Source organism: Liolophura sinensis, chromosome 8 (genome assembly GCF_032854445.1).
Source record: "Liolophura sinensis isolate JHLJ2023 chromosome 8, CUHK_Ljap_v2, whole genome shotgun sequence".
NCBI lineage: Eukaryota > Metazoa > Mollusca > Polyplacophora > Chitonida > Chitonidae > Liolophura > Liolophura sinensis.
The window spans coordinates 56,201,434-56,222,894 of record NC_088302.1 but is presented as its reverse complement, the minus strand read 5'-3'; the positions used below and the strand labels follow the sequence as shown (position 1 = coordinate 56,222,894).

The following is a 21,461-nucleotide window of genomic DNA, read 5'->3' as shown; positions in this document are numbered from 1 at the left end:
GTGTGGGGGTAAAACAGTTCTGTGTTGGGTTAACACATTTCTTTGTTGGGTAACACATGTCTTTGTTGGGGTAAAACAGTTCTGTGTTGAATGAAAACAACACAAGTTATTGTGTTAGATGTTGAAACAAGTATTTTTGTGTACTTGGCCGTTCTTCATACCAAATTCTCACCGTTGCAGTTTCCAAATTGTTGACCCAAAGCAGAACCAGAAAGTTCAGGAATTAATTTCGGACAGATGTGGCCATGCTACGCTAAGGATATCGCCTTTCGATGGTTAATCACACACACCCCAAGGGAAAAGTGGCATGATTCGCCTGTCCATGGTTAATCACACACCTCTCCAGGGAAGAGTGGCATGATTCGCCTGTCCATGGTTAATCACACACCCCTCAAGGGAAGAGTGGCGTGATTCGCCTGTCCATGGTTAATCACACTCCCCTCAAGGGAAGAGTGGCGTGATTCGCCTGTCCATGGTTAATCACACACCTCTCAAGGGAAGAGTGGCATGATTCGCCTGTCCATGGTTAATCACACACCCCTCAAGGGAAGAGTGGCATGATTCGCCTGTCCATGGTTAATCACACTCCCCTCAAGGGAAGAGTGGCATGATTCGCCTGTCCATGGTTAATCACACACCTCTCAAGGGAAGAGTGGCATGATTCGCCTGTCCATGGTTAATCACACACCTCTCAAGGGAAGAGTGGCATGATTCGCCTGTCCATGGTTAATCACACACCTCTCAAGGGAAGAGTGGCATGATTCGCCTGTCTATGGTTAATCACACACCCCTCAAGGGAAGAGTGGCATGATTCGTCTGTCCATGGTTAATCACACACCTCTCAAGGGAAGAGTGGCGTGATTCGCCTGTCCATGGTTAATCACACACCCCTCAAGGGAAGAGTGGCATGATTCGTCTGTCCATGGTTAATCACACACCCCTCAAGGGAAGAGTGGCATGATTCGCCTGTCCATGGTTAATCACACACCTCTCAAGGGAAGAGTGGCATGATTCGCCTGTCCATGGTTAATCACACACCTCTCAAGGGAAGAGTGGCATGATGTAGGAGGTGTACATGGCTTGATGATGTAAAATTACATGGAGTGGTTTCATCCACTTTGGACAGAATTATGTCCGTTTGTCCCGTCGTGGAATGACACGGCTGTTATTCCAACAGGACTCCACCTTGTATGTAATCCACCTTAGGCAGAGGTCCCTAGCCGTTGGTCCACAACCGCCGGTAGGTTAGTACGGTCTGGCGTGGAGAGAGTAACGGTGTGTAAGTATTGTCAAAACAATACTTCCAGAATTCCAGAAACGTACTGCGCAGACATCAAATTCGAATCTTGAATAATGTGCTGACAATTGGCAGCTTTTTGTTTTTGTTTTTGTCTTTTTTTTTCTCTTTCTTTTTGTCGTGGAGTTAACTTGAATGTGCTGTTCGCACGATTTTCGTTACTCGGCCCTTCGGTAATGTGCTGTCGCTATGCAATGTACTTGTAACATATTTTTCGGATTTGAAAGAAAGACTTCTTCTTAAATTCAGAGCCAGCACGTCTTTTGTTATCCGGGCTGGCTTGGTTTTAGGACGTTATTCCATCTCAAAGTTTCTCACAGGGACGAATATATGTTGTCAGCACGTTATTCTCCATTCGGCTCTCCAAGTTTACTCCAATACAGGCGTTTACTCGAAAATGGTGCTAACACGTTATTGAAAAGCGAATAACGAAAAACGTACTGGCACCATGTTCCTGTAAACACCTTTGAACAGACCGAATAACACGCTGTTTATGCAAACATCAGGTTCGGAGCATATTCGACCCAGCACCTTTCTAAAGAATCGATTTATAACAAACTTGCTAGGGCCAAATTTGTGAGAACCTATTTGAGGTCCTGATCATAATATTAGAGTAAATGTTACACCCAAATAACAATCTACCGGCACGGTATTCGAGCTAGCGCGTTAATAAATAACGAAAATCGTTCTGCAGCACCTTATTTAGATCCGAATAGCATGCTAGAACCATATTTAAAGCCATCATGCTACTGCATGGAGAAGGGAATTCAAATAACCCAGCGCTAAATACAAGACGTCCGGCAGGTTATTCAGCTAATTTAAGATATATAGCCCCTCAATAACGAAGTTATTTTCAGATTTGATCCAGATTTGGTTTTATCTTGTGGCATTATTCTTAAAGGCTAATGTCCTTTTTTGTCATGAAGATCGGCCTATAACATTTATTAATATGGCCTATAAATACTTAAAATGAGTTAAAATTTTAATGCAGTAAACTGTTTTAAAGTTAGTCTGTTTAAAAGTGTGACAGTTTTATGATCATGGAGCCTGGAGTTTGAAACTGCTGCAGCTTTAAGTTCGTTATTTCAATAACGAAAAATAAATCTTGTGCTTACATCTGTTGGCTGAAGGCTTGTTGGTTTTATATATTTATCAGTTTGTTGCGTTGATTTTTGTTCTTTATCTGAACATGTAGATGGAAAATATTGTCCATCATTCTAAGCATTGGAGAGAACAGCTGTAGCATTTACCTAGTTGATTAATCCGATTTTCCTGAAATATATACTTCTAACCTTACAGGACATTGTAGGTGGATGATGGCGACACCTAATTCTCACGCTACGTCCCTCGGCGTGTGTATAACTAAGGCTGATTACATTTGTTCAAAAACTCGTTATTGTTTATTATTTGTATTATTTTTAAGCATATCGGGAAAACGTTGCTATGGACCAAGGTTTCCATGTACTACTGATATAAACAATCTGACCAGCTTATATCTGATGTTGGTGAAGTATAATTCTTAACTAAACTGTGCGGATGTGCATTTTTACAATGGTGAAATGGATAGCTCCGTGGCCTTCAAAACGAAGCAAGATGGATAACCTCTGGACTTTGGTGCAGTACATGTATTTATTAAATTTGGGAATATTTTGACTTCTCACTGGAGAGACCGTGTAAATCCTGCTGGAATAACTTGATGTACTTGCATTGTGCTTGCTATCATTGGCTGGGAGCTGGGGTACAATATCTCATATTGTGTTCCAGCTAAGAGCAACGCGTAAGCCAACACCCGAAATGGCCGCTCAAAACGATGCTGAAAATCTACCAGCATTCAAATCCAGATGATTTGTAATGTGGAGTTTTATTGTACTTAAAACCTTAAGCCTTCGTATAAGCGAAAAAATCTCGAGAATGGCGGTAAATAAATAAAGCAGCCCCCTTTATGTGTATAAGGAGAACTGGACGATGCTTGACATGTGATGGCCTTCGGGTGAAACGTTTGGCATTCAACACCGCCCAATACCCTCCATGTGACGGAAGCGATCTGTTGGTATAGAGAAAACAATGCAAGAAAGAATTACCGAGCAAATTAAGCCTTGATTGTATTTAGGTTGTTCACCCGTTTTCTTCTTAAAGGATACGTGAAAACGGTATCTAAAACCAAGATTATCTTTCTAAGCCAAATGAAGAAAAAAAAATTTTCTTTTTAATTTTCATATTTGGGGTATGTTTTTTACACGCCTCTATTTTATGGATATTTTCCGTCGTTGGTGGGATTTATTTCGGAAATTACGTCATCGTTGATCTTGCTCGGGGCGCGGCGGACACTCCCCACCACCGCTGGGATGTCCTAAACTGTACATGAGGAAAGAAAACTAAAGCGTTTCATGTATCCTTTAATATAGCATGCTCAAGCTTAACCCATTAACGTTATTTAAAGTTCACCCGAAATTCACAGAGAAGTTTTACTTCAAGATCAGCTGATACGAGTAAAATGGCTGTCATTAGGACATATAATTGCAGCTGGAACAGCCTGTTAAAACTATATTAAATAATGAGCCTGTCATTTCGGTCAATGGAAGCCAGATTTCAGCCGCTGTACTACGCTCAGTATGAGAAAATCCACACACACTTGTACTCATGGTTGAAGTGTTTTTATTTTAATATAATTTGTTGAATAAGGTATCAGTTAGGCGTTTATGGTACATGTGTTGGACCTGTTATCGGGGTGTATGTTACCAGCACCCATTAAACAAATGTCTCTCTTGACATACGGGGTTAAAATCTCACTCGGCATTGCTTTACTGCTTCTTGTCGCCGGTTTGTTGTGGCAGTTTGCGGTACACCACATGTACGAACTCGCGGTGCATTACAACAGAAACTGCTTCCCGGGGAGAAACTGGTGAATTTTTTTTTTTTTTTTTTTTTTTTGGCTTTTCACCGAAGAAAGCTCTGGAAAGTTGTTGCCTTGGCATCCGAACGGCAATGTATCAGGCCGTTCACGGCACATGTACGCGCCGAACAGCGAGACACGTTCCTATCAGTTTTCGGCAACGCCAAGCCGCCCATTCAGACGCCGCTCCTTGTCAAGTGGTTCTGAGGCCCCCTGTGTTACGGTGAGTCGGGTCCCACACAGCTGATGCTGTAGTCCATGCCTCGACAGCCGCTCTTCGCACGACGATCAAAGCCTTTCAGATTGTTAAATAGCCAGCTGTCTGTATGTATCAACGTATTTTAATTCACGCCAAGAAAGAAAATATACGAGATGACTTGTCAACATCTTTTGCGAAAATTCTGGAACGTGGAGATGGGTGACACGTGGATTCACTGCCGGTGGTTGATGCTGCTCTCTCTTACGTCCGCGATGACAACCGTAACAATAGCAGCTGAAGATTCGGAAGAATTTGGTACGTATTGGGCGCTCAAAATACCCTTCTAGAACTTTTTCAATTAATTGTGTCTTTTAAGTGTCTTTTTCTTTATCATGATTTCTTTAGACTGAGGTTTAGATGTTACAACAACACCACTAACACAATCTCTGCTGAGTCTTACACACCCTAATCCCCTCGGGAATCAAAAGACTGGGTTCATTGAAGAAGCCTTTGCTAACTAGCGGTCTAATGACAACCATACCCTCTGTCTCCCGACAGACGCCACCCTGATGTCACATGGCAGCCACATGTATGTTAAATAAGTCGGACTAGAGGGTAGATATATCCACGTGATAACTTTACCCCATGTACGTCCAACGAGCCAGGTTGCGGTATGACCACGCCAACTGTCAGGCTGTTCATTGCTGTCACTGGCTTTACGTGAACCCGTGCACAAGCTGGGTCCTAAGTTCGAATCTATAATTAGACTGGTTGTTTAATATCATATGACAACCACTAGGCCCGGAGCTCACTGAAATCATTGAATGTGGTGTCATTCCACAATCAAACAAATATTAAAATAAATGAATTTCAAGCAGACGGCTAAATTTGGAAAACAATCATTATGGTAATGATATAGAAGCTGTCACATTATATGTACATGTACAATAAAACTGGCTCATCTATTAAAGCGCCACTCTCGCCTCAGCCGATGGATTCCTTACGTATGAGGTTGTGTGCTGGAGTCCATGAAGCTCCCTCTTGTCCTGTTGTGGGTTTCGAGTCAATAGGTTTGTCAGGTACCTGGACAAGAGTGACTGGTTTCTCAGAGATATGCCTTGTTTCCTCCAATCAATGACATTGCCACTGTCATATACAGGAAATACACATTTGTAAGGTGTAAAACCTGGGCCAAATGGATAAATAAACAAATAAGAAAAAAGCATTGAGACGATATTCTAGGAAATAATTCCAACTAAAAGCTAAGTTTCCATGCCTGTCGGGGCCTCCGTGGCTCAGTCGGTTAAAGCGCTAGCGCAGCGTAATGACCCAGGAGTCTCTCACCAATGCGGTCGCTGTGAGTTCAAGTCCAGCTGATGCTGGCTTCCTCTCCGGCCGTACGTGAGAAGGTCAGCTAGCAACCTGTGGATGGTCGTGGGTTTCCCCCGGGCTCTGCCCGATTTCCACCCACCATAATGCTGGCCGCCGTCGTATAAGAGAAATATTCTTGAGTACGGCGTAAAACACCAATCAAAAAAAAAAAAATCCCATGCCCGTCAAATATACAGTAGATATAGGCCTATGCGTTAGTCGTGCGTTAGTAAGCACTATGTAAGTAAAAACACGTAGGCCTACACTAGTCGTTAGTAAGCAGTGTAAACACACTAAGGTTTGTACAGCCGTTAATAAGTCATATTAGCACCAGGTAGGTATAAACACATGGGTGCCTTTACAGATGCTTTTACAGCAGTTAGAAAGTAATATTAGTACCGGATAGATATAAATACGCTGGGGCCTTTACAGCCGTTAGAAAGGAATATTAGTACCGGGTAGGTATAAACACACTGGTGTCTTTACAGCTGTTAGAAAGTAATATTAGTACCGGATAGGTATAAACACGCTGGGGCCTCTACAGCCGTTGGAAAGTAATATTAGTACCGGATAAGTATAAACACACTGGTGCTTGTACAGCTGTTAGAAAGTAATGTTAGTACCGGATAGGTATAAACACGCTGGGGCCTCCACAGCCGTTGGAAAGTAATATTAGTACCGGATAAGTATAAACACACTGGTGCCTTTACAGCTGTTAGAAAGTAATGTTAGTACCGGATAAGTATAAACACACTGGTGCTTGTACAGTTGTTAGAAAGTAATATTAGTACCGGATAGGTATAAACACGCTGGGGCCTTTACAACCGTTAGAAAGTAATATTAGTACCGGATAAGTATAAACACACTGGTGCTTGTACAGTTGTTAGAAAGTAATATTAGTACGGGATAGGTATAAACACGCTGGGGCCTCCACAGCCGTTGGAAAGTAATATTAGTACCGGATAAGTATAAACACACTGGTGCTTGTACAGTTGTTAGAAAGTAATATTAGTACCGGATAGGTATAAACACACTGGTGCTTGTACAGTTGTTAGAAAGTAATATTAGTACCGGATAAGTATAAACACACTGGTGCTTGTACAGTTGTTAGAAAGTAATATTAGTACCGGATAGGTATAAACACACTGGGGCCTCTACAGCCGTTGGAAAGTAATATTAGTACCGGGTAGGTATAAACACGCTGGGGACTTTACAGCCGTTAGAAAGGAATATTAGTACCGGGTAGGTATAAACACGCTGGGGCCTCCACAGCCGTTAAAAATTAATATTAGTACCGGGTAGATATAAACACGCTGGGGCCTTTACAGCCGTTAGAAAGTAATATTAGTACTGGATAAGTATAAACACACTGGTGCTTGTACAGTTGTTAGAAAGTAATATTAGTACCGGATAAGTATAAACACGCTGGGGCCTTTACAGCCGTTAGAAAGTAATATTAGTACCTGATAGGTATAAATATGCTGGGGCCTTTACAGCCGTTAGTTAGTAATATTAGCACCAGGTAGGTATAAACACACTGGTGCCTTTACAACCGTTAGAAGGTAATATTAGTACCGGTTAGGTATAAACACACTGGGGACTTCACAGCCGTTAGTTAGTAATATTAGCACCAGGTATGTATAAACACAGTGGTTCCTTTACAGCCGTTAGAAGGTAATATTAGTACCAGGTAGGCATAAACGCGCTGGGGCCTTTACAGCCGTTAGTAATATTAGCACCAGGTAGGTATAATCACTCTGGGGCCTTTACAGCCGTTAGAAATTAATATTAGCATTGGGTAGGTATAAACACGCTGCTGCCTTTACAGCCGTTAGTTAGTAATATTAGCACCAGGTAGGTGTAAACACATTGGTGCCTTTACAGCCGTTGTAAAGTAATATTAGTACCTGATAGGCATAAATACGCTGGGGCCTTTACAGCCGTTAGTTAGTAATATTAGCACCAGGTAGGTATAAACACACACACTGGTGCCTTTACAGCCATTACAAATTAATATTAGTACCGGACAGGTATAAACACGCTGGGGCCTTTACAGCTCTTAGAAAGTAATATTAGTAACGGGTAGGTATAAACACGCTGGGGCCTTTACAGCCGTTAGTTAGTAATATTAGTGCCGGATAGGTATAAACACACTGGTGCCTTTACAGCCGTTAGAAAGTAATATTAGTATCAGATAGGTATAAACCCGCTGGGGCCTTTACACCTCTTAGAAAGTAATATTAGCACCAGATAGGTATGAACACGCTGGGACCTTTACAGCTGTTAGAAAGTAATATTAGTACCGGATAGGTACAAATACTCTGGGGCCTTTACAGCCGTTAGAAGGGAATATTAGCACGACGTAGGTATAAACACAGTGGTGCCTTTACAGCCGTTAGAAGGGAATATTAGCACCAGGTAGGTATAGGCACATTGGGGCCTTTACAGCCGTTAGAAAGTAATATTAGTACAGGATAGGTATAAAAACACTGGTACCTTTACAGCTGTTAGAAATTAATATTAGCACCAGGTAGGTATAAACACACTTGTGCCTTTACAGCTGTTAGAAAGTAATATTAGCACCAGGTAGGTATAAACACGCTGGTGCCTTTACAGCCGTTAGAAAGTAATATTAGAGTTTGGTAGGTATATGATATTGAGTTTTGTTTGACCTATGCTCAAAGAACAAAAAAAAAACGTGCTTGGAAAGGCACAGTGGTGTCAGTCTTTGTGTTTCAGGCTCATGGTAAAGTTGCAGTGTTATGCAGTGGAATATTGTGTTCTGTCTGAAGACGCTTAACTCTTGGCCTCTTGGAGGGTGCGTTCTAACCCAGCTTGCGATGCGGCTTCAGAACAGGAAGGCTTTTCAGTTACCTGGGAGAGGCTCAGACAGATTTCCTCTACCAGTATACCCATGTGTTAGTCTTAACTCTGTATGAGGCGTAGAATACCAATCCATTACATGCAGAAAATGAAGTACTATTTAGCTGGTACTGACACGTATTGGTCCACTAGTTTCTGTGATGTTGCTTGACTTCTATTGCGCAGAGAGACTATGTAACCACCCTCGGGAGATCCCTCACGGCAGTGTGGAGGTGTGGGGCAATGGCTGGCTGGTGACCTACACATGTGACCCTGGATTCGAGGCTATCGGGGAAGTTCTGGGGGCGTGTAACCTCAAGAACGGCCGCTGGACCATCGATCCTCCATTCTGCGTTGGTAAGGCAATAAAACCACCTTTATCAGCTGTTTTAGAGTCAACATTGTTTAAATATAACAGGAAATGCTAAAGATTGTCTTAAATCTTTCTGACAATACAATTATTTGGGGAAAAGGACAGTCTGATGTTCAGAGTATTAATAAAAGTTGTATATTTAGTCCACCATTTTGTGAAGAACGTTTTTTTTTTTTGGTAGATATCGTGGGTTTCCGTCTTGTTTCGTCCCGCCATAATGCTGGCTGCCGCAGTATGAGTGAAACATTCTTGAGTACGACGTAAAACACCATTCAAATAAATGAATCTTAGTAGATAATTATTTGAAAGAGCACGAGTGCCCAAAGCCATCAGAGGGAAAATTCCGTGGTAATGACCTCAGATGTTGCTTCCTATATATTCTTATGAACAGTGTCTCATTTATAATTTTGTGTTTGTAGCTAAACGTTGTCCACGGAGTCATATGATGTACGTGACAAATGGAAGGGCCCATTTTTTACACGGGGGAGCGGTGGTAAGGTTTTCCTGCTCACCTGGATATTACTTGGTTGGTTACAGTGCTATCCACTGTACGGGGACGCTGTGGAGTGGAAAGAGACCTACCTGTAGAGGTATTGTCTGACATTTCCTTGTTCTCTCTCGTCTTGTTGAAGATCTCAAGTTAAATTTTGTGGTTTCTATAAGTAAGCTATTGCAGGGATTTTTACGTGACCTACGTGGAACTGTTGTGTTATCAAAGAAGACGTAAAGAAGAAATGTAGGCTACACCTGGAGAAAATATTGCGATAAAAAACGGATGGTAATAAACATTTAAACTATTCCAACTTCCTGTAAGAATTCTTTTCCTGCTTCGAGATAAACACATATTCAACTGGGTCACGTGACGAATATCTGAACTGGCTCGCGTGGCGAATGTCTGCAACTGGCTCACCTGGCGAATGTCTGCAATGGACCCATTTGGTCAATGTTTTTATGTCCTATATTTGTCTCTATAGACCCGTGTAAATCGTCCGACAATTGGCCTCATTTGATGCATGGAGTATGATAGTCCACCTCACGTCTGTTAAGTAGTCGTGACTTTATGCTTTATTACTCACAATATACCTATTGCTCAGTAGATTGGCAATGAGATATGTGGCTTCTCTCCTCAACGTCGGATCACGTGCTCCGTCACCATATGCATTTATGTGTGACTATCTGGTTACGGCCCAGAGGACGCCTTGAGGATTTAGCCAGCGTATACCAATATTTGAATTGTCAAATACGGCGGTGCACGTGGAATAAGTTTGGGTAAGGCTTGTATAAGTTAAGCGCGCGCTGAAACACGCTGGTATATGTTGTAGTAAGGCGAGGCCCTCGAAAAATTTTGTGCATGCACAAAATTTTCGACGTATGCCAGAGTGTGGCTTATACGTCTCGCATACGCTGGCCATAAGTTGTAGGTAAAGTGTGAGATCGTAAACACGCGTTCGTGCACGTTGCTCGTAAGTTACTCTTAAGTCGAAACACTTCGATGCAGCGTTCTTTGAATTTTTGTTCGGCATGACGACGATGTTGATGTCCAGTACAATAATATTATGATTAGAATCATCGATCAACAGCCGTTTTATACGTTACAACGCGTGATCGTTAGCAATACGCTGCTGCGCGCTATGCATAAGCTAGACTGTCGTTGGGCATATGTTGTCAACGACGGTCGCACGCTAAGCATTCTTAAGTTATCGAAAGGCTCTATATACGTCAGTAATACGTTATGTATACGTCCAAGTCGTTATGAATACGTTATGTATACGCCCAGGTCGTTATGAATACGTTATGTATACGTCCAAGTAGTTATGAATACGTTGTGTATACGTCCAAGTCGTTATGAATACGTTATGTATACGTCCAAGATTGAAAAAAAACTTCCATAATTCAACGTTTGCCAGGATTTTAAACAAACTTTCATACGTTGGCTTACGCTGGCTTAATCGTCAAGGTGTGATAGAGCTACAGAAATGCTCTGTTGTTAAACAGGCCAAGCTAAAGTCACATCAAAGACCTGGAACTGCATGTCTATATGTAATCTATATGTAATATGTGTCCGTGGACACATCTACTATGTTCTTCCAATACCACTGAATGGTACTAACTGTTTCCTTACTAAACAGGTCAGTTTTCTAACAATGTTTGGTTTTGTATGTAAATTTCCCGGGAATTGGGGTTGGAAAGTGCTACTTTGAAAATTGCTCTTATGATTATTGATTCGCAATGTCCAAACAAATAGGAACACGAACGTCCTGTTCCCGGTAACGGCATATTCTTTTATGTATTCTGCCGCATTGTGTGTTCCATCCGTCATTATGACAGTTTTTCTATCACTTGGTGTGTTGCCTCCGTCAACATGTCAGTCTCTCTGTCGCATCGAGTGTTGCATCCGTCAGCATGTCAGTCTCTCTGTCGTATCGAGTGTTGCATCCGTCAGCATGTCAGTCTTTCTGTCGCGTCGTGTGCTGCATCCGTCAACATGTCAGTCTTTCTGTCGCATCGAGTGTTGCATTCGTCAGCATGTCAGTCTCTCTGTCGCATCGAGTGTTGCATCCGTCAGCATGTCAGTCTCTCTGTCGCATCGAGTGTTGCATCCGTCAGCATGTCAGTCTTTCTTTCGCCTCATATGTTGCATCCGTCAGCATGTCATTCTCTCTGTCGCATCGAGTGTTGCATCCGTCAGCATATCAGTTTCTCTGCCGCATCGAGTGTCGCATTCGTCAGCACGTCAGTCTCTCTGTCGCGTCGTGTGTTGCATCCGTCAGCATGTCAGTCTCTCTGTGGCGTCGAGTGTTGCATCCGTCATTATGACAGTTTTTCTATCACTTGGTGTGTTACCTCAGTCAGCATGTCAGTCTCTCTGTCGCATCGAGTGTTGTATCCGTCAGCATGTCAGTCTTTCTGTCGCCTCATATGTTGCATCCGTCAGCATGTCAGTCTTTCTGTCGCGTAGTGTGTTGCATCCGTCAGTTTGTCGGTCTTTCTGTCGTGTCGTGTGTTATATCCGTCAGCATGTCAGTCTTTCTGTCGTGTGGTATGTTGCATCCGTCAGCATGTCAGTCTTTCTGTCACGTCGTATGTTGCATCCGTCAGCATTTCAGTCTCTCTGTCCCATCGAGTGTTGCATCCGTCAGCATGTCAGTCTTTCTGTCGCGTCATGTGTTGCATCCGTCAGCATGTCATTCTTTAAACCTATCGCTTCGTGTGTTACATCCGTCAGCATGACATCCGCCAATCTTTCTGCCGCGTCGTGTGTTACATCAGTCAGTCCTTTCGATTGTTGCATCCGTCAAGCTGCCCATCTTTAATTCTGATGCCTCATGACATGCGTCAGTATGACAGTCTTCCTGTACGTTGAATCCATCGACATGTCTTTCTACCGCATCGCGTGTTGCATCCGTCAGCATGTCAGTCTCTCTGCAGCGTCGTGTGTTTCATCCGTCAGCATGTCAGTCTCTCTGCCGCGTCGTGTGTTTCATCCGTCAGCATGTCAGTCTCTCTGCCGCGTCGTGTGTTTCATCCGTCAGCATGTCAGTCTCTCTGCCGCGTCGTGTGTTTCATCCGTCAGCATGTCAGTCTTTCTGCCGCGTCGTGCGTTGAATCCGTCAGCATGTCAGTCTTTCTGCCGCGTCGTGTGCTTCATCCGTCAACATGTCAGTCTTTCTGCCGCGTCGTGTGTTTCATCCGTCAGCATGTCAGTCTCTCTGCCGCGTCGTGCGTTGTCAGTCTTCAAGTAAATGTGTGAAGAGTAAGAATGCTGTATCTGTGGTAGAGCCGTCACTGCTCTGGTTTTACTCCCCATGCTGTAGCCTTTTGCATTTGTACCGCTTTGTGTGTTGCAGCCGTGGAAGATCCGGACAGAGATAACCGGAGTAATAACTTGTCCTTACGGGATCGTCTACGACCCAGAGTGGACAAGTCCAGGCAGAAATGGGTACAGCTTAAAAACAACCGCACCAGTATCCAGGAGTCCGATGACACCTGCATGTCCAGGAGTTACAAGGTGAAAGTGCCGAAAATACCTCACAGCACCTCCAAGATTAGCTACCTGAAAAACCAGGTGAAGCGGTACGAGTGGATACCTGTGGTGACTTACACCTGTCTGCCTGGCTACAAGCTGGAAAACGAGAAAAACAAACACCTTTACTGTAAGCTCTATAGATACGATGCAGCCATCTTCCCAAACTGTGTTCCAGGTAAATACTCCCCGGGTCTGTTATTGGTCGTTAGTCCGTTGCATTGTTTTCACGTGATTACTGATTTAATGTGATGACAGCACAGCATTTTGAGTGCTAGCGACATCTAATAAAACGCAGTTAAACTCATATCACTATATCCTGCTTAAGTCACGGTGATTCGGGGTGTGCAAGTTACTACTTCTTAACCATTTACGTGAACAATAAGAATGAAACTGTAACTGAGGTAAAGTGACAAAGAGGCGGTATTTCACCGGCTAAGTTTAGTCATATGACATTTTTCACACGGTTGCTATCCCTCCCCCCACCCTTATTGTACTCTTTATGTTGGATCTTTGAAATTGTAACGACGTAAGCATGTTACCTCATCTGTCTGCTTGCATGGTGATGCATATGCAACCAGTTGGCCCTGAACAATCTGTCCCCAAATAAGGGTGCATACAGAGCTAAAGCCGTGCGTAAATGCTGAACTATCAAAACCCTAAAATTGTCATATTGGTTGGTATTTTGCTCCAACAGAGGAGTTTCGAGTTACAGCGTATTCCCACCACTAGCGAATTGCGTACAGATGTCTTGAATAACCCCAAGGTCTCTTGGTCGCTCTTTCTCAACCGTTGTTTCTATTAATACTTGCTGTACATGCCACCTCTTTATCTAAAGTATGTTCAACATGTCACCTGGCACAATTTTATTGATGAATGCTGATTAACAGGTCTGCAATGAGCATAGAGAGCGGCCCGTGCGCGATGAATATTAGCTAGTATATTACCAGCTGTCTTTGGTCCCATTTACTACATGTGTGCCTGAGAAAATATGTAAAAGAAAAAGTAATTTAGATTAGACGAACGTTGGAGAAAATTAAGTAACTGGGCCCAGTTTCCACCTATATGTACGACATATGTACGCTAGAAAAATGTCGTACGCCGCTTTGAGAAATTGGGCCCTGGACGTTTGTGAGCTTGAGAAACTCAGAGGTGTCAGTTGTGCCTCTGAAACAAGGTGACACAGGTGAGTTTTACAATTAACATTTTCCAACATTTTCGGGAATGGAGGTCGGTAACGTTTATACAGAAGGACTGTTTTTACCCGAAAGACAAGAGTCTAAACTTGAAACTCACCTGTTAGTAAACGTTAGTGGTGACAATAAAGCAGTCAGCAATGTCAGTTTAACACGACATATGATAAGAAGTTTCTCTGAAGCTCTGTGTGATTTTGGTTGTGTTGTGTTCCCGTGCTAATAAATCTCTGTGTGATTTTGGTTGTGTTGTGTTCCCGTGCTAATAAATCTCTGTGTGATTTTGGTTGTGTTGTGTTCCCGTGCTAATAAATCTCTGTGTGATTTTGGTTGTGTTGTGTTCCCGTGCTAATAAATCTCTGTGTGATTTTGGTTGTGTTGTGTTCCCGTGCTAATAAATCTCTGTGTGATTTTGGTTGTGTTGTGTTCCCGTGCTAATAAATCTCTGTGTAATTTTGGTTGTGTTGTGTTCCCGTGCTAATAAATCTCTGTGTGATTTTGGTTGTGTTGTGTTCCCGTGCTAATAAATCTCTGTGTGATTTTGGTTGTGTTGTTTTTCCCGTGCTAATAAATCGCTGTTTTGCAGAAGTTCTGAATGTGTCTGAATGGCTTGCTTTGGTGGCCTTGTTGGATCTCTATCAAAACAGATCCATGGTCTCTTCAGGAGTTTGTCTTTCTCTATGTGTACTGGACCATGAAATTCTTTTGTTAGTAAATCAGACACGACCGCGAGGGCAAGTATAGGGCACCACAAATTTATAAATGTCCAAACCACGAAGTATATACCCATCCAAAGATTAGAACTTCGTTCAACTTTTTGCTCTAATGTCTTTTATGACGCTCGATCACTTTCCAGTTACATCTCGCAGTAGTCATGTCTAATGAGCATTACTACATGAAACTTGTCTACACATAATTATTTACCATTGCTCTTGTGTTGCTGTAGAAATCAACCCCTGTGATGTGGACCACGGTAACGCTACCTGTCATCAGATTTGTAAACCTGTAGATGTCAACTACACTTGCCACTGCAGGAGGGGATTCGCTCTGGATATCGACGGCGTGTCCTGTAATGGTAAGGCAGACCTAGTGGAGCAACTGGCAACATTCAGACCGTCAGCTGGGTAGACGTAGTGGGGCAGCTGTTAACATTCAGGCCATCAGCCGGGTAGACCTAGTTGGGCATCTGGCAACATTCAGGCCGTCAACTGGTTAGACCTAGTGGGGCAACTGGCAATATTCAGGCCGCCAGCTGGGTACACCTAGTGGAGCAACTGGCAACATTCAGGCCGCCAGCTGGGTAGACCTAGTGGGGCAGCTGTTAACATTCAAGCCATCAGCCGGGTAGACCTAGTTGGGCATCTGGCAACATTCAGGCCTTCAGCTGGGTAGACCTAGTTGGGCATCTGGCAACATTCAGGCCGTCAGCTGGGTAGACCTAGTTGGGCATCTGGCAACATTCAGGCCATCAGCCGGGTAGATCTAGTTGGGCATCTGGCAACATTCAGGCCGTCAGCTGGGTAGACCTAGTGGAGCAACTGGCAACATTCAGGCCACCAGCTGGGTAGACCTAGTGGGGCAACTGGCAACATTCAGGCCGTCACCTGGGTTGACCTTGTTGGGCAACTGGCAACATTCAGGCTCTCAGCTGAAAATATATCATGTTTTTTGACAAAGCTTAATGCAAATATCATCAATTCTAGCACACTAGATATGAATGTATGGATATTTGCATTACAAACTTTCAAATGGACGATCGAGTGAAAGACTTGCGAACTTATAGTCGACATGTATACAACGTGCGCCTCGCTAATGCAAAACAAATGCAAATACAGGTTACTAGTCCAGATGTCAGCCTGGGATAAACATATCTCTTATTTAATTAGGACATATTTGTTTCATAGCATTATTTATACATGGCTCTTAGACTGACACCATTATACTATAACATGAAAATGAATGAGTTGGTTTCATGGTATCAACCGTGGAAGTGAGGCAAACTGAAGGGAGGTAACTCTAGATCATCTTGCCATAATGTTAGGTATAAGTCGAAATTTTGTCGGCAGAAACTGATGTACCTGTACGCTAAATGAAATTTGATGGGGATTGAAATAGCACCTCGGGAGTGTCTCGTAGGGAGTCGAAGAGAGTGTATCAGACATCTATCTGAACCACTGGGCTAACACCCGCTACAGAGAAATATTGAAGATAGCCGGAAAATTTTAGACCAGTCGTTAGACCAGAAGTTTTTATGATTAAAGGTGGAAATGAAAATACCGGCCAGAAAATTGAGATGCAATATTGCGGCACAGGACACTGCTGTAGGTAAGAAGGCTAGACATGTGTGTTTTGTAGGTTATAGTCTATTTCTTGTAGCGAGTCGCCTACATTCAGCTGTCTGTAAAATCAGTTATACTTCCTACCAAAATTGCCTGCAGTCGGTGACATGGAACTACAAAAGCTCTACACTTGTATAGGTTTGAAGCTCATATGAAAAATGTTAGAACAGTTAGAACATTTGTTCTAATTCATAATGTTAAAGTCCATGTGCTCTGTTTCGACGGAAAGAGCCAATTGCCTCGGGTGACGTCATAATTATTTTAAAAAAAAAAACAACACTGGCATGATGTGTATTGGGAGGTGTTCAACATGTTTTAAAGGAGGGTGACACCAGAACCTGAACTGCTGACGACTTCACTGTAAACTCTGTTTCTGACACTGCCATATTTGAAATTGTTTACACGTTTCAGTGTATCGTAACTTTAATAAATGAATTCTACTTTATCTCTTGTAGTATTTGTTCTCATGGCAGTAGGGGTTTAGAAATGGATATTAGGCAATTGAAGCGATTTAGTTATTCCCAGGCAACAAGTTTTTGGTGTTGAAAGTCAGCTTGTGGACTTTCTTAGTGTCGGAAGTCAGCTTATAGACTTTCTTGGTGTCGAAAGTCCCAAGAACTTTCACATAATGGAGTTTCACATTATGAATTACAAAGAATATTCTAACTGCAATTTCTTTGTAATAATACAGACGTCCAACGTATCAGTGTGTAGAGCTTGGGTTATTACATGTCACTGACTGGTGGCAATTTTGATAGCGAGTATGACTGATTTTACAGGCAGCTAAATGTATGAGGCTGGCTTAAAGAAATAGACTATAGTACCATTAAACAACTAACATACTTATTGGGAGTAACATTCGTTTTGATAGCAGTAATAACAATAGTGACAAGAACAGCACTTATTACCGCAGCAACATCACTCCATATTTGTGCGGTATACCTAGTGCCATGAATGCAGTTGATTTTAATTTCTAGGAGATTTATTCATGGATGTAGCAATTATCATATTTTCCATTTTGTAAAAATATTAGGATTATCCGATATATTTCTATTATTCATGCAGGCTCGCTTTCCTCCCACCGTAATGCTGACCGTCATGGTATAAGCGAAATATTCGTAAAACACCAATCAGATAGTTGAAATACTAATTCATTTGCTGTACTCAGCAATGATTTCATTCAAACGGTAATGTTGAAATGCAGAGGAGACGAATTTATTCCGAGGTAAACCACGGCACTTCAGCAGGCATACCTGGCAATCCTGATGACGTGAGAGCACAGCCAGTTCAACGGGAGCGGGCTTCGAACCCGCCACCTCAATGACAAGGGCCTGCATGTGGTTTCAACCAGAAGTAGCTGGGACTACTGCATCTGTTAGCTTCCTGTCAGACTAACCAATACTAATGAGAGATGAGATGACAAACCACGGTACAAATATTACACACGATGAATTGCGTGTAAGGATCCTAATCCTTTCCCGTTCAAAAGAACAAAATTGTGGTCTGCAGGGAAAGCCAAGCATATCGGCTGTACCGGTCAAAGGTCACTGGTGTGCAGTGCAAGTGTACCAATGCGATCCCTTCCTGGAGCCAGTGTTAGACGGCGGATTATTATGACGTCATGTTGTACTACACCACAAAGTCGTGAACGAACTCTCTTAATTCTACACTGTAAGAGTGCTAAACAGTATTGTTGTGGCAAAAGTACTCATCGGTATAACTCTCTGTTCCAGCAATACGCGAATTTTGTGTATGTACATGTCGTTGTGATTGTGCAGATTTCTAAGCCGTCGTTTTGGGGAGTGCAGTACCGTGCAGCAACTGCGGGTCTTCGGGACAATCCTAAGACCTTGAAGGAGGAAGTTGTAACTTCCTCGCTTGGTGTTCATCATGATGAGGATAGTGCAACGACTAGTTGACCCGTATCAGTTTTATGACTCGGGCGGGTCGGCTTACTTGCCTTCGGTAAGTCGTCTCAGTGAGCAGCACTAGATAAAAGAGCGGTGGAAATCCGTCCTGCAACAAGGAGACACATTACATGCAGTCTAAAGGACTCCTTCGTCGTCATATGACTAAAAAATTGTTAAGTGCGACGTTAAACCCCAAGCACTCACTCACTCGTTTACGTCTGCTTCGTTGTGGTACCGTGTGTACCACAACGTGTGGTACCTTACGGGTGTTGCGTAGTGCAGTACACCAGCTGCATAGTTCCTTACGGCTGCTGCGCATAGTTCCTCACGATTGCTCCTTGGCACCATACGGCTACTGCATTTTACCGTACGGCTGCTGCATGGTACCTTACTGTTGCTGCTTGGTACCTTACGACTGCTGCGAGGTACCTTACGGCTCCTGCTATGAATCTTACGGCGGCTGCGTGATACCTTACGGCTACTGCGTGTCACCTTACGGCAGCTGCGTAGTTCCTAACAGCTGCTGCATGGCACCTTAACGCTGCTGTGTGGTGCATGCCCTACGGACTGCGGCTTAGTCCCTTACAGCGGCTGCATGGTACCTTACTGCGGCTGCTTGGTACCTTACGACTGTTGCGTGATGCCTTACAGCTCTTGTGTGGTGCCTTACGTCAGCTGTTTGTCATCTTGAGGCTTCTGCAAGGTACCTTACGACTTCTGTGTGATACCTTACGACTGGTGCGTGGTTTCTTGCGGCTGGTGCGTGGTACCCTACGGCTGCGTGGTACTTCACGGCTGCTGTATGGTGCCTTACGGCGGCCGCATGGTAACTTACGGCTGCTGTATAGTACCTTACGGCTGCTGCGTGGTAACTTACAGCTGCTGCGTGGTTCCTTACGACTACTGTATGGTGCCTTTCGGCGACACGTCCATAACATTCTGAGGCGTCTGCGTGGTACTTTAGGCCGCGTTCACACAATGCGAACTAGACCCGAAATAGGGCCAGTCAGCAACCTGCGGATGGTCGTGGGTTTCCCCCCGGGCTGTGCCCGGTTTCCACCCACCATTATGCTGGCCGCCGTCGTATAAGTGAAATATTCTTGAGTACGGCGTAAAACACCAATCAAAAAAAAATAAATAAATAAACGCTTACATAAAATTACCTGCTACATATACGCATAGGCACTACCCCATAAATGGTATTATGTGTTTTGTGTCTATACCTATATTTGTTTGTATGTCTGGCCCGAGGATCAAAAAGCGATCTTAGACTTAAATCAAACTTTCAAATCATTTTAAAATCGTTATTTCTTACATAACAAGGTCGGAGTAAGTTATTGTGAAACAAATTTCAGCTAAAATAACGGAATGGAACATACTAAGTTTAATGATTGAAATTTTGATATAAGTATAAGATAGCTTCATGATCCCGAGGCTTGATGATTAAATTAGTATTTGTGCACCATGCAGGTTAAACATAAATATAAACATGAGATATTTATAGACATTATTCTTTTTTACCCAGGAGGCCCCAGTGTAAACGAACTTAAAGACACGCCTACATATGACACTAAGATCACCCCTGTTCCGCAAGGCCGTAGTGTATAGGCATGACTCCCCCGGTTCCGTGTCTGCAATCCCCTCCCCCACCTCCTTTCAAACCACCCCACACCCTCACCCCTTTATGACTGACATAATCCTGTTTTTGCCTGTGTGTCCAGGTCCTGTTTTTTCTCCTGTACCCATACAAGGTAGCTTGGTCCACAGCATGTAAGGCCCGGTCCCTACGACTTAAGGCTGGTGGATCTAGGTTACTACCTAGGGTAAATATTAATAATACATGTCATCTCACCAGATTGTTTTCAGGTCACAATATCGTGAAATAATGTAGACTTAGGCATTAAAGCCCTATTCCTGAGTAAGGTGAGTGTTGTGAAATGAGGACATAAACTGGTATCCAGTATCTCAGTGGTCCTCAATGCTCGGAGTTCTTGAAAAAAGCTATAAACCCTCTGTAGTTTCCATTGAAGGATCTGGTATTTGTTTTATGTTAGAGTTAAAATCATGATCATAACTGCAGGGTTACTGTGATCAGAAAGTATTAAGCCCCGTCCAGACTATTCAACATCACTCAACTTTTGTTGACTCAACAAGAGTCAACAGCAAGTTGAATGCTGTTGAGGTAAGTTGAGTGTCCCGTCCACACTACACATCAGATGGGTCAACTTTCTTCAGCACTGTTGACGTGAGTTGAACGATGTTGAGCTGTGTATTTTCGATAAATTGGAGGGAAATCTCCATATTTTCTCTCCACTGGATGAGACACGATGTCCAGCCGCCGGAAGAATCGTGTCGTAGGTTTATTGGCTGAGCTTATTGCCATATCTGTTCGGCGTAGAAGACGTCTCATCATGAGACCAGTTTTTCTCTTTTGTCGCCATTTGTGCTTTAAGACGGTCACGTTATTTCTACACGCCTACTGATTGGCTACTTTCACTTAACTTCACTCGACTTGTTCATAAAAAATACACATGCACATATCTGATTCAACCTTGTTGGATAGTGTCGAGCGTTGCTGAACGAAGTTGAGGGGCCCGTCCAGACTACTCAATACGTCTCAACTTGTTCACTCAACTTTAAGTTGACTCTTGTTGAGTGATGTTGGATAGTCAGGATGGGGCTTTACAGGGTATATCAACTTGTGTGTGTGTCCGGGGTGGGGGGATGGGCTAGCGTGCTAATGAGATCGAAGCTTGTCAAAGTTCATGTATAAGTACATCAAAATCATGGGGTTATTTTGGAGCGGATATAAACACGGTCTGGTTTTCAGAGAATCTTTCATCAGAATCACAAAAAAATTATGATTACGTGTCTGTGAAGCATTCATTCCCGGTAAGAGATTTTAGTGTCAGTTCACCACAAAAACCGACAGTTCCGAGTCAGTACACATGCACCCTCGTTTCTTTTGTTGGCCCTGACGTCATAGGTAGGAAACGAAAT

At 43.1% G+C, this 21,461-nt stretch overlaps 1 protein-coding gene across 1 annotated transcript in view; it reads left to right on the top strand.

Moving 5' to 3' along the window:
- Positions 1–4,562: 4,562 nt before the first annotated feature.
- The window catches only part of LOC135473700 (fibrillin-1-like), a 116,403-nt gene continuing 99,504 nt past the window's right edge, over positions 4,563–21,461 (top strand). Inside the window, exons 1-5 of the mRNA XM_064753565.1 lie at positions 4,563–4,704; positions 8,809–8,979; positions 9,415–9,585; positions 12,844–13,197; positions 15,159–15,287. Of these exons, the coding sequence (XP_064609635.1) occupies positions 4,563–4,704; positions 8,809–8,979; positions 9,415–9,585; positions 12,844–13,197; positions 15,159–15,287 (967 nt within the window). The remainder of the gene's footprint in view (positions 4,705–8,808; positions 8,980–9,414; positions 9,586–12,843; positions 13,198–15,158; positions 15,288–21,461) is intronic.